Source organism: Colletotrichum siamense (genome assembly GCF_013390195.1).
Source record: "Colletotrichum siamense strain Cg363 chromosome Unknown KSG_Cg363_contig10, whole genome shotgun sequence".
Taxonomy (NCBI): Eukaryota; Fungi; Ascomycota; class Sordariomycetes; order Glomerellales; family Glomerellaceae; genus Colletotrichum; species Colletotrichum siamense.
This window is the reverse complement of record NW_023501023.1, coordinates 1,617,840-1,634,511: the sequence shown is the minus strand read 5'-3', so window position 1 is coordinate 1,634,511 and position 16,672 is coordinate 1,617,840. Positions and strand designations below refer to the sequence as shown.

The 16,672-nt window shown below is 55.0% G+C and overlaps 5 protein-coding genes across 5 annotated transcripts; 4 read left to right on the top strand and 1 right to left on the bottom strand.

The window, feature by feature from the left end:
- Positions 1-986: 986 nt before the first annotated feature.
- Positions 987-3,416, top strand: CGCS363_v014337 (putative secreted glycosidase; the record flags this gene model as incomplete). The annotated part of the gene is made up of 3 exons (XM_036646186.1): positions 987-2,059; positions 2,106-2,783; positions 2,831-3,416. The coding sequence occupies 3 exons, from the start codon at positions 987-989 to the stop codon at positions 3,414-3,416; spliced, it is 2,337 nt and encodes a 778-aa protein (XP_036488989.1).
- A 3,468-nt stretch (positions 3,417-6,884) lies between these two features.
- rnh202 (Ribonuclease H2 subunit B) lies at positions 6,885-8,195 on the top strand (the record flags this gene model as incomplete). The annotated part of the gene is made up of 1 exon (XM_036646185.1): positions 6,885-8,195. One exon carries the CDS (start codon positions 6,885-6,887, stop codon positions 8,193-8,195), a length of 1,311 nt encoding a protein of 436 aa, XP_036488990.1.
- A 74-nt stretch (positions 8,196-8,269) lies between these two features.
- Positions 8,270-9,033, bottom strand: duo1 (DASH complex subunit duo1; the record flags this gene model as incomplete). The annotated part of the gene is made up of 2 exons (XM_036646184.1): positions 8,270-8,704; positions 8,764-9,033. 2 exons carry the CDS (start codon positions 9,031-9,033, stop codon positions 8,270-8,272), a joined length of 705 nt encoding a protein of 234 aa, XP_036488480.1.
- Positions 9,034-10,323: 1,290 nt separating this feature from the next.
- Positions 10,324-11,421, top strand: CGCS363_v014334 (uncharacterized protein; the record flags this gene model as incomplete). Its single annotated transcript, XM_036646183.1, has 2 exons — positions 10,324-10,880; positions 10,935-11,421. 2 exons carry the CDS (start codon positions 10,324-10,326, stop codon positions 11,419-11,421), a joined length of 1,044 nt encoding a protein of 347 aa, XP_036488481.1.
- A 1,017-nt stretch (positions 11,422-12,438) lies between these two features.
- PBY1-0 (putative tubulin--tyrosine ligase PBY1) lies at positions 12,439-15,058 on the top strand (the record flags this gene model as incomplete). Its single annotated transcript, XM_036646182.1, has 3 exons — positions 12,439-13,352; positions 13,405-13,470; positions 13,708-15,058. 3 exons carry the CDS (start codon positions 12,439-12,441, stop codon positions 15,056-15,058), a joined length of 2,331 nt encoding a protein of 776 aa, XP_036488712.1.
- Positions 15,059-16,672: the final 1,614 nt, after the last annotated feature.

Genomic DNA, 16,672 nt, shown 5'->3' with positions numbered 1-16,672 from the left:
CTTGGGGCAATTTTCCGGGGGCCAAGCTGGAGCATTGGGTGTTTCGGGCGCCTGCCTCAAGGGGGCCCCTTCTACATTTAGCAGTAAGGCACGGATGCGTAGAAACTCGACCAAGGTTCATCTGTCTGAATCATTGAGAGGATGTTCAGACGAAAGACTTCCAAGCCAACTGAGTCCCACCTCTAGCCATGAGGATTGTGCAAGTCAAGAATTGAGCAGATGGGGGAAGGGAAACCGTGATATTCCACAGGCACCGTACCTGTTAAGTAGCTGTTGTGGGGTACCTAAACTGGAAGGTATAGGTACTCTCGCTGTCTCTCGGCTAAGCTACCCCTGTAATTCTAGCTAAGGTTCGGTTCCCCAGCCCCCAGCACCCAAGTCCGTTTATCCTCATTTCTTCAGACATCGTCCAAACGAAACAACTTGACTGTTTCGTTCAACGGGTACACGGTAATGTTATGAGATGAGGAGTTCGTGAAAACCTGACGGGAAAGCATCCAACGGCAAACCCAACTTCGACTGCGATATTGAACCTCTGCAATCTTCCGACGATGCACCTCAAAATGCCGTGCGCCGCCATGTCCGCCATGCATACACGGAGATCCGGACATTGGACTGGCTAGAGCTGCAGGTTAACACGGCGCATACTGGCCAGTGATCGACAATCAGGTGTTCGTTGATGTTTATTCCCGCGCCATCAAGGATCACCAGACTACCACCTACCGCATAGAGCACACGCGCGGGGTCGAGTAGTAGAGTTTGGCCAGCTACCAGCACGTAGCCGGGATCTCCGTGCGTCGTCCTACTTTGCAGGAGGTGAGGAGATGGTGAACTGAATCAATCACATTTATAGCCCTCAGTTCTGGTTGCGTTCTTCCTCTTCTCTTCAGCGGAATTCGTTCGGTCTCTCATGAGAGGCTTGACTTCCCGCGGATGAACCATCTACATCAACTCTGTGCTACAGTTCATCCCATGTCTTCTGCATCATGCGCAGGATGCAACGCCTACTAGTCTCACTCGTTACTCTTGGTGCTGCCGTCGTCTCTCAGTCGTTCGATCCTCTAACCTTTGTCGACCCCTTAATCGGCTCTCAGCGAGGCGGTAACGTATTCGCCGGCGCCACACGGCCTTATGGGCTCGCCAAAGCCGTCGCCGACGTCGACGGCGAAAAGACTGGTGGTTTTGCAACCGATGGCAGCAACATCACCGGCTTCAGCATCGTCCATGACAGCGGCACCGGAGGCAACCCCAGTCTGGGCAACTTCCCGCTGTTCCCGCAAGTGTGTCCGGGTGATGAGCTCAATAACTGCCGCTTTCGGATCGGAGACCGCGCAACCAAATATGACTTGAACAAGACGGTGGCCGAGCCGGGGTATTTCTCGGTGGACATGGTGTCAGGTGTGAAGGCGGACATGACCGTCTCTGAGCATGCGGCGCTCTTGCGGTTCACGTTTCCCAGTGGTAACGAGCATCCGCTTGTGATGTTGGATTTGACGGATCTTTGGGCGAGCCGTCAGAATGCCTCAATCAAGATTGATACTCCCACAGGACGGATGACGGGAAACGGCACGTTTCTGCCCAGCTTCGGCGCCGGGTCATATGTAATGCACTATTGCGTCGACTTCTTTGGGGCCAAGATCTTCGACACGGGGGTATGGGTGAACAACCGCGCGGGCAACGAACCGAAGGAGCTATTCATCACGAGAGGCTTCAACTTGTTCTACCTCGAGGGTGGAGGTTTCGTCCGGTTCAAGGAGCTCACTAACAACACGGTCACCGCAAGAGTGGGCGTCTCATTCAAGAGCAGCGGACAGGCGTGTCAGAATGCTGAGCGAGAGATTCCTGATCCCCTGAGTAACTTCGACTCGTTAGTCGGGTCAGCCAAAGACGCATGGAGGGAGAAGTTGAGCCCAGTGTCGATCAAGGCGGGCGGTGCGACGGATGATCTTCAGAGAAGTTTCTGGAGCGGGTTGTATCGCAACATGATCTCCCCTCAGAACTACACTGGCGAGAACCCCAATTGGGATAGCGGTGTCCCGTACTTTGATTCATACTACTGGTGCGTCAAAACTCGTCTTCTAGCAATCTGTACTGATTGCAAGCAGCATGTGGGACGGTTTCCGCGTCCAGCATCCATTGCTTACCGTCATCGATCCGGTAGCGCAGACGCAGATGGTCAATTCCCTGCTGGACATATACAAACACGAAGGCTGGCTCCCCGACTGCCGTATGTCTCTTTGTAAAGGCTGGACACAAGGCGGCTCCAACGCCGACATAGTTCTCGTCGATGCCTATGTCAAGAATTTAACCTCGATAGACTGGAGACTAGCTCTGGAGGCCATCACCAAGGACGCAGAAGAGGAGCCCCTGGAGTGGTCCTACCAAGGTCGTGGCGGACTGACGAGCTGGAAGAACCTCAATTACATCCCGTATCTCGATTTCGATCCCATCGGCTTCGGCACAAATTCAAGGAGCATCTCGAGGACTTTGGAGTACTCGTACAATGACTTTTGTCTGGCGACGCTAGCTCAGGGTTTGAACGAGGGCACAGCCCACGATAAGTATATGGCAAGAAGCATGAACTGGCAAAATCTGTGGAAGTTGGACCAAAAATCACTGATAAATGGCACGGACACCAACTTCAACGGCTTCTTCCAGCCAAAGTACATGAATGGGACCTGGGGTTTCCAGGATCCGATTGCCTGCTCTACTCTTGCTGGATTTTGTTCCTTGACGACAAATCCCAGCGAGACGTTCGAAGCGAGCATCTGGCAGTATCAGTTGTACGTACCAGTCCCCAACTCAGTCACATCAAACTGACCTCTTGTAGCATCGTGCCTCATGCGACTTCAACTCTCATCGACGTGATGGGCGGCGATGATGCATTCGTCTCCCGTCTGAACTACTTCCACGCGTCTCCTCTCGCAGACATCTCCAACGAGCCAGTGTTTCTCACGGTGTACCAGTATCATTATGCGGGACGGCCCGGCCTCTCGGCGGAACGCATTCACCAGTACATACCGTCTGCCTTCAACTCTACCCGTGGCGGCCTGCCTGGAAACGACGACTCTGGTGCCATGGGGGCGTTCCTCGCCTTCTCCGTGATGGGTCTATTCCCTGTCGCGGGACAAAATGTGTATCTCATTACACCACCTTTCTTCGAAGAAATCGCGGTCAAGAGTCCGCTGACGGGCAAAAATGCTACAGTGAAGTGCGTGGGGTTCGATCCGGCTTACAAAAACATTTACGTGCAAAGCGCCAAGCTGGACGGGCAGGCGTACAACAGGAGTTGGATTGGGCATGACTTCTTCAGCAAAGGACAGACTCTGGAACTTACTTTGGGCGACAAGGAATCTGACTGGGCAAAGAGCAAGGAAGCAAGGCCGCCTAGTTATGTGGCAGCGTCCAAGTCCTGAGGCATTTGGCTGGAAACATTTGAGTACATCCACATCTTGCTCAAAATCATGGCCGGTAACATGGAATGCTTTGCGCTGCTTGCCACAGCACATGTATTAGTCACGCAAGAGGAGGGTTAGGTGAGCAGTTTGGGGTGATCGATCGTCTCGAGGACGTCAAATTCTATTCTTGGTTCTGTTTTTTGGACCATAAATGTACCCATGATCGCTTCGAGTAGACTCCATCCAGGAGCCGTTATCCCTGACACCGTGCTTCCGTTCGGCCGTTCACAAGCCATGCCCAAATCCCAATGCTACCCAATCTCACCGAAGAATAACCAAGTCGTCATCATCATCTTCAAAGGAAACTGTCTGTGGCAGGTCCATCCCCAAGCTCTCTCTCCCAGCTTCGCGAATGCCTTTCTCCGTCACGAATCTCGTCTTTTTCCGGACCGGTGGCTTGTCATTGCTCAACTTTTCGCCCTCCTTCATCTTGCTCAGCTTGTCCTTGAGGTTGCCACCCCAACCGAAACCAGACTTCGCGCCAGTTGTTGCTGATGCTGGAGCCCCGACCGAAGAGCTGGATTGCGCACTCTGCGGCCTCTTGCGTTTTATAGGGCTCAGGTGGATTGCGAGGTCCCTACTCCTCGATCCTACCAGACCCAGAGCTTTAGCATCGGGCTTCGCTTCTTCTTCAATGGCGTTGGATGATGACGGTCCCGGCGGGGGAAAGGAAGCGGATACACTGGAAGTAGGACCACGTTCTGTCCTTTTCATGTAATCCCTTCCAGCACCAGTGCCGATCTTGCCCAAGCGCTGCATGATTCCGCGTTCTCGCTCTTGTTGAAGCATCCGCTTCTTCAGCCCCTCTTCCTTCTCCCTCCGATCTGCGAGAGCCTGGGCACCATCTATAAGCTGCGCCGCGCTCATGGATTTCGTGGCAAACCAATGGCTATGTGTTTCCCTGTCGTATTGGCTCTTCTTTTGTTCTGCCGCGGTAGGAGGCTTGGTGACGTAACGAGAGTTCATTCGCCATTTCTCTGCACCACTCATGCCGAAATCCATGGTGCCGATCTCAATGCGTGCTGCGCGCTGCTTGGAGACTGCCTCGTTGGTATGAAACTCGCAGAACTCTGTTCGTTTCTTGTTAACCCACGAATTGCAGTACTCGCCGTCCTTCTTTATGGATTTGCAGAAGCCCAAATCCCGAGCCTTCCCTACTTCCATGATTGTGTCGGCATCCGAGTTGATGACCAAACTGAAACGACCAGTGGCTTCGCGGCCGACCGGTGGCGGCATGATCGTAGGATTCAAGATTGCCAGCACAGTGCCTTCTGTGACCTTCCAGAAGCGAGTGAACCCCGAGTTAAAGAGGAACAGCTCAAGCTCCCACTTCAAATCACACAGCGTAATCACCATGTATTTGCCCTTGTCTGTCTGTTTCCCTTTTTGATCCGGTCTGGGTTTATGCGAGCGTGGTTCCGACTTTTTTGCCACAATGGCGAAGACGACGATATCTTGCTCGATATCTGGAAGCTGGAACTCGGGCCCCTTGACTTTCCGGAGTAAATCTGGTAACTTAAAAATCTTTTTCTCAGAGAGGTGCCTGGTTAGGACCTGGTGTGGCAGAATGCGCTGCGAAAGATGGAAGCTAGAATACGGCTCGAATGCCGAAGCTTCGGATTCGGGTACATCTGCAGGTGCTAGCTTCTTAGGCTTCGCTGGTTTCGATTGTGGCAACATCCAGTCAGGCGGTGGTTGATAGAGACCTTGGGGGTCATCTGCGGATGCTGATGGCGGTGCCGGGAGAGCTAGTTGCCCGTCTCTTGGTGCTTGCTCGCTCTTGGGTTCTAAACCGAGGATCTCTTCTCGTGTGAACTGTGGCGCTACGTCGGGTTGATCGGGTAGGTCGACGGCCTTTGATTTGTACTCGTCCATCTCCTTCCGTCCAATCTCAAATGCATTGGACCTGACCTTTTGAACTCTGTCTCTTAAACCTTGCCGATCCTGCTCTGTTGTCCTTGCTGCAGCTAACCTCTCGTTGAAACTCAGCGGCCGAGATATTTCAGACGTGGGTTGGGGTCCGGGGGTCCTTGACCTCTGGAGGTAGCCGCCAAATTGTTGTTCTCCATCTTGCCTTCTGCGCAGCGCACTTGGGGCTCTTTTCAACGAGATGTCTTTCGCTCTCAGTCCCTTGTCTATTCCCAGAAGAACCCGACTTGGTGAAGTTTGTGGTTGAGGGGGCGGGGCCTTTCTCGTTGGGGAGACAGGCACCTCGATAGTTGGTGCGGCGGGAAGTGACAAAGGCCTGGCGGCAGCTCGGCCTGCGCCTTGTCCAAATATTCTCGAGGATGGTCTTGGTTGTGGTGGTGGTGATCTGCGCCTAGGCGATGGGGGCACAGCTGTCTTCTCCCTTGCGCTCTGAAGTTTCTTGAGCTTTAACCTGGCCTGGATCTCCTGTAACTTGAGCTGTAGGGTTTCCTCGTCCTCCTCCTCCTCTTGGTCGTTCATCTCGTCTCGCAATGCGGCCGACCTTGACGATAAGGCGGACATGGATCGCCCCCTCTTGAGTGGTGACGGAGAGGGAGAGGTTCGGTTCGCAAGCCGTCTCAGTCGTTCGCGCCCGCCGGGTGTGCTGATGAGGGCTTCATGGGGTGATCGAGGAGGCCATTGAGGCTCGTCGTGTGGGGCACCTGTAGGAATGTTACGGTCTCGTTCGCCAGACGCTCTCGGGGTAACAAACCAGGAGGCATATTGCTGGTAGGTCACAGTAAAGGCGGTCGTCGGCGCGATGGTCACCTTGGTGCATTCCAGGGCAAGGCGACTTGATGGAGCTTTAACGCCACAAGGCCCATGACCCGCCGACCGGGCTGCTCAGCTTCGAAATCGGGCGCAAGACTCGGTTGATGGTTTATGGGAGGGGTCTGTGCCGGCAAACAAACACTCGCATTCAGAGAACAAAGGAAAGGCGTAAGAGTTCAATGTAAACAAGATAGGCGGCTAAAGGAGCGACGTCGGCTTTCGGTGCCGCAAAAATGACGAAAAGATGTGTGCAAGCTAAGGCATGAGAAGGACGGGCAAGAAGGTCTCGATCGTTATCGACTGTCGCATCTGAACTTGTCGTCACGATAAGCCTGGGCAGGCTAGGCTGAGAAGAGGAGTTTGACGTGGAGTGATGCGAGTGTTCGGGCAGCCGCCATTGGTCGCTGTCGCGAATGACCCTGAACGACGCGCTCCACTTTTAATTGAGATCAGTCCGTCGCGTCCTGTCGCGTCTAAGCGCAGGGGTTCACAAGTCACTTTGTACCTCGATCCGCGACCTATCCACGCTCAGCACTGGCCTACAGGTCGGATTGTTCGCTATCAAATTGCCGACACATCTGCTTCGTCCATTCTCGACTGTTCTTTGGTTCTTGTTTTCTCGGATTTGGCATCTCTCATACCCAACAGCTGCTAATTGTACACGGCAGAATATTCAGGTCACATCCAATGGCGAGAACCAGATCAACCAAGTCCGCTCCGGCGGCGAAGACGGAGGCAAGCAATGCCCCAACGACGGCCAAGTACAGTCTGCCACAGGAGTCGTCGAGCGCACCCAAGCTATTCATCATTCCTACCAAGGCTACCCAAGAGGCTCGCATAGTCTCTCTTCCTAATCCCAGATACTCGAAACCTACACGGTATCTGCTCTGCCCAGACACGGGCATCTACGAGTTCACCAAGATCGCAGCACCCAACACCAGCCCGAGGAGCTGGATGATCGAGACACCCACCGGCGATTTGGAGAAGTCAAATGATGGAGACAACTCAAAGCTCCAGGCGCAGGTCACCAATGGCGCTGACCTCTTCGTCGCGACTCCCATTGATCCCATCTTCCTCCTGCTTCCCGGCCTTTTCGGCCCTGCCAGCGCAAAGTCGACCGAATCGAAACGCCTCTTCCTCTCCAGCGACGACCACTTCGACGCCGTTTCCTCGTCGTCCTCCCATATGGCCGAGGCTCTGCGATGCCCAAAAACCCGCGCGCTTCTTGAGTCACGAATGGAAACGGTCTGCGACACTGTCGATGCTGGTGACGAGAAGATGTACCGACTGAGCGAGAAGAAGCTTGTCAACGAGGTTCTGTCAAAAGCAAAAGCGATGAGCTCTAAAAGTCTTCCGAAAAGTATGGAGGAAAAGTTTGTGAAGAAGGCCTTGGAGGCACCTATTCAAGTACAAAGATCACAAGCGGTGACAGTGGAAGCGAAACCGGCTGCCGATGGAGCGACGGATGGTTCCCAAGATTCCACCAAGAATGAATCAGGCGAGTCTCAGACGTCCGAGTCTACGGTGGACAGTACACAATCAGCTGTCTCGACTTCGACTGCCGCAACATCTATCAGCGAAGTCGTGGAAGAGACCATCGTCAGTGCCATCCAAGCATCAGAGGAGGTCACCAACCTTCAGAGACTCAAGGTCGCATTCAATTTCATCTGCTCCAGCTATATCGCGCCTGGGATGACCGCGATGCTGAGGCCACTCCTTGCTGACCAGGAGACGACCAGCGTCGACTTCACCCCTCTGGATGACTACTTGGCTCAACTTGCCAAACTGCGCGCCGAAGCCGCATCGTCTAGATCAATGGCCGACTACTCCAGGAAGCGAATGATGGATGAGGAGGAGGAAGAGGCACGTGCTGACAAGAAGAGGAAGATGGAGGAGGAGAAGAAACGGAAAGCCACCCAAAGCCGCGGAGTCAGAGCTTTGGAGAAGGTCAACACTAAAGGCATGAAGAAGATGAGCGACTTCTTCAAGAAGAAATAGGCTGGTCTGTAGTGGACCGCCAGCATGCATTTCAGGGTATCGGTACTCATGCACAAACAAAAAGTCGTCCAACACTACTCCGTACCTCTGGCCCGTCCCCGATATCCACCGCGAACACTCGGAGCGCCCCTACCGATTCTCGATGTGCTACTGGAATAGGTGTGGCCGCGCGTGGTCGTCGTACTTGTGCCACGAACCCGCCCACGAGAGGCCCCGCGGGTCACTCCTCGGCCGCGAGATGTGGTGCCAACAGCCGCTTGTCTCTGCCGCTCTTCCTCTTCCTCCTCACGCTTTCGTCGGACAGCCTCACGCCGCCTTTCCTCTTCCGCCGCCCGCCTCTCAGCTTGCTGTTGCTTGTGCAAAGCCTCGGCTTCGACTTCTACCAAGTCGTTGCTTGCGCCGCGCCAGTTCGGGTTGAGGATCAGTCGCTGGTTGTGTTCGGTTTGAGAGAGGATACGAGTCCAAGTATTCAGGAGAGTGGACGCATTCGAGACGGTGCCGGAGACGGTCTACGAGTTTAAAGTCAGCGACAGACCAGGAACGAAGGACTGTCAGCAGCAACACATACGTTCATGTTCCCCTTGGCCTTGTCAAGAGTGGTGATGATGCCCTCAATTGCGGCGTTGATATTGCGGACACCCTCTAGCTCCTTGCGCAAGGCGGCCTCTCTGTCATACGTGGTAGGTTGGTTCGCAGGTGTCTTGGGCGTCTTTGGAGTTTTGGGAGTTTTCGGTGTGGCAGGGGTCTTGGGCCGGTCGGAGGATGGGGGAGCTTGACCGTCTGGGCCAGGCGACGCCCAGATGTCCTCGGTGAGGGAGTCGTCCATGTTGTCGGCCATGATGGATGTTGCGCCGGTCGGTGCCCAGCTGCAGGTGCGGGTGCGGGTGCGGGTGCGGGTGCAGGTGCAGGTGCAGGTGGTAATGCGCCGATAGTGACGGTTCTGCGAGAGCGCGGTCTGGGGCTGTCTGTGCCTGAGACGGAACGGCGACGGTGACGTTATTTGTTGATGGAATCAGACTTTGGGATTGGAGTGCCGCTTCGTGTCCGGGCTGTTTGGGGGAAAATGTGGGATGGGGTGAGGGGCAGAGAAGATCCCTGCAGGCCCAATGGGCACTTTAGCGTTAGTGTTGTTTGGGCTGGCTCGACTGTGTGTACGATACGCGAAAAGACGCGCTTTTCAGGAGGTGCGACGCGTCTCCGCCGTCGTGGTGGGTCCTCGCTTAATTTGCGCAGAAAATGAGCTGTCTGTCCCCTCAAGCCTCAGTGTTCGTCGCTGTAAAACTTGGTGGCTGGGGGCTGGTGCGCTGCCAAAAAAAAAGTCGTTGGATTGGGCTGCCCACTGCCCACTTCATTGGACATGGGCTCACGTTCTGAAAGGGTCGGTCGCAGTCCCCTCCCAGCCTTTACTTTTCCCAGCCTCCAGCCTCCCACGTTCTGTGACTTGACCGTTTCCTTTTGCATCCATCCCAACTGCCGCCGCCCCATGATCGCGAACATCCTCTATTCCATCCACACATCCACTTCTTACTTGCATCTCTTGTAGTCAGAGCAACCAGAGGAATCGCAAACTTCAGCATTTTATCCTTACTGCGATTGCGTAGTATTTTCAAAAATAATCAGTTGAACTAAGCTCTTTGTACTCTGACCGCTAGAGTCCTCTAAGAGTAAGGTACTCGAATCAACCGGGTACTACCTCACCTCATCCTCCCTCAACTTCAAGGCACCGACCACACTGGAAGTCTTTCATCGCTTTGCGACACCTGCACGCCCGCGCGCATTCGCCACCAAGACGGGAAAGAGCGATTGACAACCTCAAAGGAAAAACTAAAAAGGAAGGAACAGCCCATTGAGCATCAGGGTGCCTGCCAACCCTCACACCCACGAATCCAAAATGGCGACCTTCGCAGCATCAACACCTTCACCTCCCCCATCCTCCATCCGAACACCACCGACCCCCAAACACGGCTGGAGCGATAACTGGGAACCTTACTCTCCTCGCAAGTCGGCGCGAATTTCATCTCGACGAGCCGCCCACCGAACCCCTTCTCCCCAACCCTCATCCCACCGCACTCCTCCTCGAACCACCCGCAAAGCCGTCGCGCCTTCCGCTGCCGCAGCTGCATCAATCATGTCACCTACCGCCACCCCTCAGAAGAAGCGCCAGCCCGCCCAAGACTCCGTTCGTCGTGCATCCGGATTTCTGACCGTCGAGAGCGCAACCCAAGCCGCTTCGTCGCTTGGTATTGACAAGATGGAGCACCAAGCTCCTGCTCCTTCCGTCACTCGTCGCTCCGGCATGCTGCCTACGCCAGCCAAGACTCCCAAGAAGGCACCCAACGAGAAGCAGACGGCCCATCTCCGCTCCGTCGCCCGCAACCTATTCCACAACGAAGAGGAGGCTTTGGTCAGCCCTAGAAGGAAGCGCGTTCCCAAGCAGTACTCTGGTAATTCACTGGAGAGCTTTGTTGCCGAGGAAGTTGAGGAGCCGATTGAGATTTTCACCGATTCCCAAGATCGCGTTCCCGAAGTCGACCGGAGTGAGGACAACCCGTTCTACGGCGGTAGCGCCACTGTCGAGCAAGAGCCCCCGCGCCGTCGCAGCAAGCGCAACGTCGCCATCCCCGGAGAAGCCTCTCAGGCGGTTGATGAAGCGATCCAGCGTGAAGATGGACTGATCTATGTCTTGTAAGTCAAACCCGCTCTCAGAGTCTTTGCATGTTCGCTAACAAATCATTGCAGCCGAGGAAAGAAGATTTTCCGCAAGTTCGCTGAGCCAGAGGATGACGAGGATGTAGAGGGCAGCACGTCTGAGCGTCCTAAGAGACCACTCACTCGCTCTGCCATCAAGCCTCGCCTGCTGTTCCCCGTGGCACCCAAGGCGCCTGCTACTGGCTCGACTTTGGAAGAGGAGGAGGCGGTCACCGACATTGAGGACCACAACCTGGAGGAGCCGGAGGACGCCCCACAGACCCCAGCCGAAGTCAAGGACGAGTGCCCGTCGACCCCTCAAGCACCCAAGTTTGGCCAAATGGTAGCAACTCCTCCCGACACCAGACGCACCACGCGATCCGGATTGAAGTCGGAAGAGGCAACCCCAATCAAACGCAAGACCCGGTCGAGTCCATTCGACGACTGGCCGCGCGTCAAAAGCCGTCACGAGAGCTCACCAGCCAAACGCTCGGCAGATCCAGTTACCGCTCCGGCTGCTAAGCGAGCCCGTCATTAAGATGTTCTAATACGGCGAAATTGAGTATCATTCTTGGTATTCTCTGGCATTTTGAGCCATGAGACTACTGCAGCTTCGGTCAGGTTCAGGGTCATGGGATGAAAAAGCACAATTCTCGATAAGCTTTTGTGTAATGGTTAGGTATTTCACTTTCTGGACTAGGGACAAGTTGGCCAGTGAGTACTGGCAGTAGGCAGCACCTACGACTTGGGTCCCCTTTTTAACACTGGTAAACTTGTATGGACGATGGACGATCGGAAGATTCTTACGGAAGCAGAGGATGATCAGCTCGGGCTTTGGCGTTGGTTAAGCCGTGTATGAAGGACTGATATTCATGTATTAGAGGACCAGGCCAGGTTCTCCGAAATCTGCAGACTAGGACAAGAATGATTTTCATAGCATCTTTGAGAGCTGCATCGAGACGTGACAGTAATGCGGTATTGACCAGCGACTTCTGCTTTCCATTACAGCCCGAGTCTACTGCACCTAATTGGATGCGTGACCATGTAGGCCAAGCGGGCAGCCACGTACGTTAGGTCGGGTTCGGGCGAGCTGTTGGTATGTGAGGCAAGGTTAAGGTAGGTAGTCAGGCCCGATGTTGCCCGCCGTTTGGCTCCGAGAGCGGGCACGGAAGTCTGCCCGTCCAACTAACGTCAACATGCCCCACTATTGCAACCCCTCCATCCCGCCTAGACTCTGTGCCGTCTGGTCAGGAAATTTATCCGACTTCTTTCCTTTATGTAACTCACGACTCATCACCTCAGGGCTTCATTAACTCTGGAACAGAGCTCCCCGGTCCCTTTTACCTCGGGGTTACCTCATTGACGTTCTTGAGCTTTGTTATTGCAGGTCCATCGGCGTCCTGTGACCTTTGCCAAGACCTCCAACCGCGGGGCATCTCTCCAACCGAAATCTCAACTTCAACCTCACCTTGTGTCCTTTTCGCTCTGCGCCTCTCTTGTCCTAGAACTCAGTCAACCCATTTCGGAAACGAGATTGAACTTCATCATCACCAAGATGCACATCCTCCTTACCAACGACGACGGCCCGCCGTCTGCACACTCCTCCCCCTACGTCCACTCCCTCATCCACTACCTTCAAAAAGCCGGCCATACCGTCTCCGTCTGCCTGCCGCACACCCAGCGCTCCTGGATTGGCAAGGCGCACATCATCGGTCAGACTGTGAAGCCCCTCTACTACCGCCCCTCCGCCGAAGGTCTTCACGGCACTGAAGGCACCACCTCGACACGTCCTACCGCCACCGCCGGCGAGGACGAATGGATTCTGGTTGATGGCACCCCGGCCTCGTGCGTTCAAATCGGCCTGCACCACTTCTTCAAGGAACGTGGACCTATCGATCTCGTCGTCAGCGGTCCCAACTACGGCCGCAATACCACTGCTGTCTTTGCGCTCAGCTCGGGAACTTTGGGCGGCGCGCTCGAGGCGGCGGTCTGCAAGCGCAAGTCCATCGCGCTCAGCTATGCCTTCTTCTCGCGGAACCATGACCCTGTCATTATCGAGGGCGCCGCGAGGCACTCGGTGAAGGTCATTGAGAAACTGTATGAGCAGTGGCCTGCTAGTGACGAGGTTGACCTGTACAGTGTCAACGTGCCGCTTGTCGAGGGTGTTGAGACTCACAAGACGCTCTACACGGCCATGCTGCAGAACTACTGGCGCGAGGGCAGCTGCTTCCAGGAGATTGAGGGCGAGGTTGGTGACGAGGATGAGGAGGAGGAGAAGATTCGCGAGGGTGATTTTGGCGAAGCAATTGGCGGCGAAGATGCTCCTGAGCAGAAGGGCGAGGGCAAAAAGACTCCTGCTCACCGCCAAAGACACTTCAAATGGGCACCCAAGTTCACGGACGTGTACAAGAGCGTTGAAGAAGCAGAGCCTGGCAACGACGGCTGGGCTGTCAAGGAGGGCTACACGAGGTATGTCGATGCTCCTTAATAGGTGTTGACATGTTACTAACAGCACTTGCAGTGTGACGCCCCTGAAGGCCAACTTCTTGCAGCCTGCGCAGCATCTGCACAAGAAGGAACTGATTCTGTAAGTGAGCCCTTGGTCATTCGAGAGATGCATAGAGAAACGAGCATGGTGAGAACACGACATGGTGAAGAGCCGGGTAGGGTGCCGGGACATTTTTACACTCCATAAGCATGAACAGGCGGGAACAAAGGCATGATCATGACCATAGAGGACGGCAGCTCAGCATGTACTCTACGCTCTCAGTCGCTTTTTTGCATACAATAGACCGAACAGTTTCTTACCTCTGTCTGTCTGTAGTGATAGCCCTCAAAGTAATGGGCCCAAGAAGCAGGTCGCCTCCATCACTGAGCTTCCCGTAAGGACCGGCCCATTGCAGCCATCTTCGACACCAGAGTTTCACGCCATCATCAACTACGAAGACCCATATGTCCAGCCTCTGATCCTCGAGGCCATGGAACGCCTGTTCCCGAACAAGTACTCGCTCCTCCCGCCGCCAGAGGCCAACACAGCTACCGACGACGCACCCTCTCTGGCTGCCGTTCTTCCTACCAAGGACACCCGCATTCTCCACATCGCTCCCTACGAGTCCCTTGACTTCGACCACGTCGCCGAACACCCGTCCACCGCCCTCGTCAACAGCTACGTTATCCGCAAGGCCCTCATCCGCAAACATTACCTCTCCGCGACGGTCGACCACTGGGTCGCGAAACACCCCGACTCGGCCCTCAAGACGCACGTCCAGCGGGGTGAGCATTTCGAGGTTGACTACGCCGAGTTCCTCGACGACGCGCTCGTCGAGGCGTTTGATCTCCGCGAGAGCATGGACCGCAACGACGCCGTCGAGGACGCCGACAAGAGGGAGTGGTGGATTCTGAAGCCGGGCATGAGTGACCGCGGGCAGGGCATCAGGCTGTTCAGCTCGATGGAGGAGCTGCAGGGCGTTTTTGACGAGTGGGAGGAGGAGAGGCCTGACAGCGACGACGAGGATGAGGGAAGCGGCGGGGATTACATTACGACTTCGCACCTGCGGCACTTTGTCGTGCAGCCGTACATCCATCCTCCCCTGCTGCTCCCCGGCGACGCGAGAAAGTTTCACATCCGCACGTACGTGTTGTGCGTGGGCAGCCTGGACGTCTACGTGTACAGGCCTATGCTGGCGCTGTTCGCGGGCAAGGCGTACAAGGCGCCGTGGGAGGATGCGGACCTCGACGGGCATCTCACGAACACGTGTCTCCAGGGCGGGGGGTCTGCCTTGCCTCCGGTCAAGCAGTTCTGGGACCTTGTGAAGGGCCAGGGCTTGGCGGAGGGCCAGGCGGAGAGCATCTTCAAGCAGATTTGCGAGGTTACGGGTGACATCTTTGAGGCTGCGGCCAGGGAGATGACGATTCACTTCCAGCCTTTGGGCAATGCGTTTGAGGTATTTGGGCTGGACTTCTTGGTGGACGCCGAGGCGAGGCCGTGGTTGCTTGAGGTCAACTCGTTCCCCGACTTCAAGCAAACGGGAGGAGATCTGAAGGGGGTCGTTGCTGGGTTCTGGGAGGAGACGTTGAGGAGGTCTGTCGGAGGCTTCTTTGGTGTCGAAGCGGCAGAGGGAGAGAGAACGGGTGAGATGGTCCACGTCAGGAAGGTTGACCTCGGCAGACGGTGAGCAAGAGAGTGAAGTGAGCCTTGCGATATGGCTTGGATGATAAGGCGTTCTTTTGGCTTGGCCTCGGGGGACGGCAGACGTGAATGGTTACAGGCTTCGAACGACACATGGCAGATTAAAAAGCATTTGAGTTTCGGAATAGACAAAATTACATGACTCTTTTTGGATTCGAAGTTCCGACAACCTCGCGACGGCCATGCTAAGATGATGCTACGATGATAACGCATGCATGACTGCAGGCAGATTGGCAAGGCAGAATGTCTGGCAGTAGACATATCAAATCAATACAGCTCAAGTGTCACCTTTTCTCCACCGCAACGCATGTTGAAAACTTGATATACCTAGGCAAGCGGGACTCCCACAGTCACTTTTTACGATGACAGCCGCATGATTATCACTTAACAGGTGAGGCAGATATCGTGACAAATTTTACCTCAACCAGACTTCCGACCTGCATCAACAACAGCACAGTGAGATTCTGGTGATGTTGCGTTGCCAAGAGTTACGATCTCCTGCCAAGCAAGCGGAAACTAAGACTCAATCGGGGTTGGACAAATAGCCAATATTTCTGCCAAGAAGGGGTTCCAAGTCTAAAGGGCCGAATTTTGGGGCGGAAGGTCGCTGGCGCGTATTGGGATGTTCGAGACATTTGTTTTTGATTGAGCAGACGAAAGGGGGCTTGGACGAACACAAACAAAACATGAGCTTTCTGGACAAGCGCCTTTGGCGGGAAACATGGCGTATCCTGTACAACCACCCGAAAGAATACTAGATGGGGGTTCATTAGCAGAGTGCTGAGTAAACAACGTTGGAGCTATTGAGGTTTCGGGCACGCCAATGGCATCCAATAGTCTCGTCCGGAGCAAGCTGCACATCGCACGTGGTGGTTGGTGCGATTGAAACAACCCCGCGATGCACTGCCTCAATGACAGCGAAGGAGGGGGCAAGCTGCGGCAGTTGGGTTACCTCTTTCTGCGTTCGTTTGATGGTCGATTGGGTTGGCTACCGTTGGGAGGTTGTGAAATGTTGCCGCCGTATGGCATCTCGGATGTTGTTGAGCTGCACATCGCGACGACGGGAGGACTGCAGAGGCCGCCAAAGGGTGGGTGGGTGCAAGCAAGACACGAGAAAGGGTCTGGAGCGGGCTGCGCTGTGTGTACGCAGTATTGGCACGAGGCGATTCTGCTCCGCGAGGTAGGTAGATCGCCACTTGGCCCGATGTTTCTCATCCCCGGTGTTGCGGAAAGAGTTTCGCTCTGAGTTGCTCAGCCTCAATCCATGTGCCGCATCGATGACGGTGTGCTTCCCGGTTGGTCCATCGCAGTCGGGGCTAGCTAGACATATCGGAAGATGCCATGTCGGATTGAGACAGCGGCCTTCGGTAGGATTCTGACCATGTTCCTTTTCCTTTCCAGCGCCCGTCGTTAAGGGTGCCTACTTTGATGATGTCGAAGGCTGTTTTCATGGCCTGGCATGGTTAAGGAATGCGAGGTAGTCCGCGTGCGTTGTAGAGGCGAGCCGAGCGAGGTGAAGAAGGTATGACTGGGGCCCGATGTCGTTGCCGAAACTTGACAGGCAGAATAAGATCACTCGTGCCAAGTGAGCGAAAGAAAG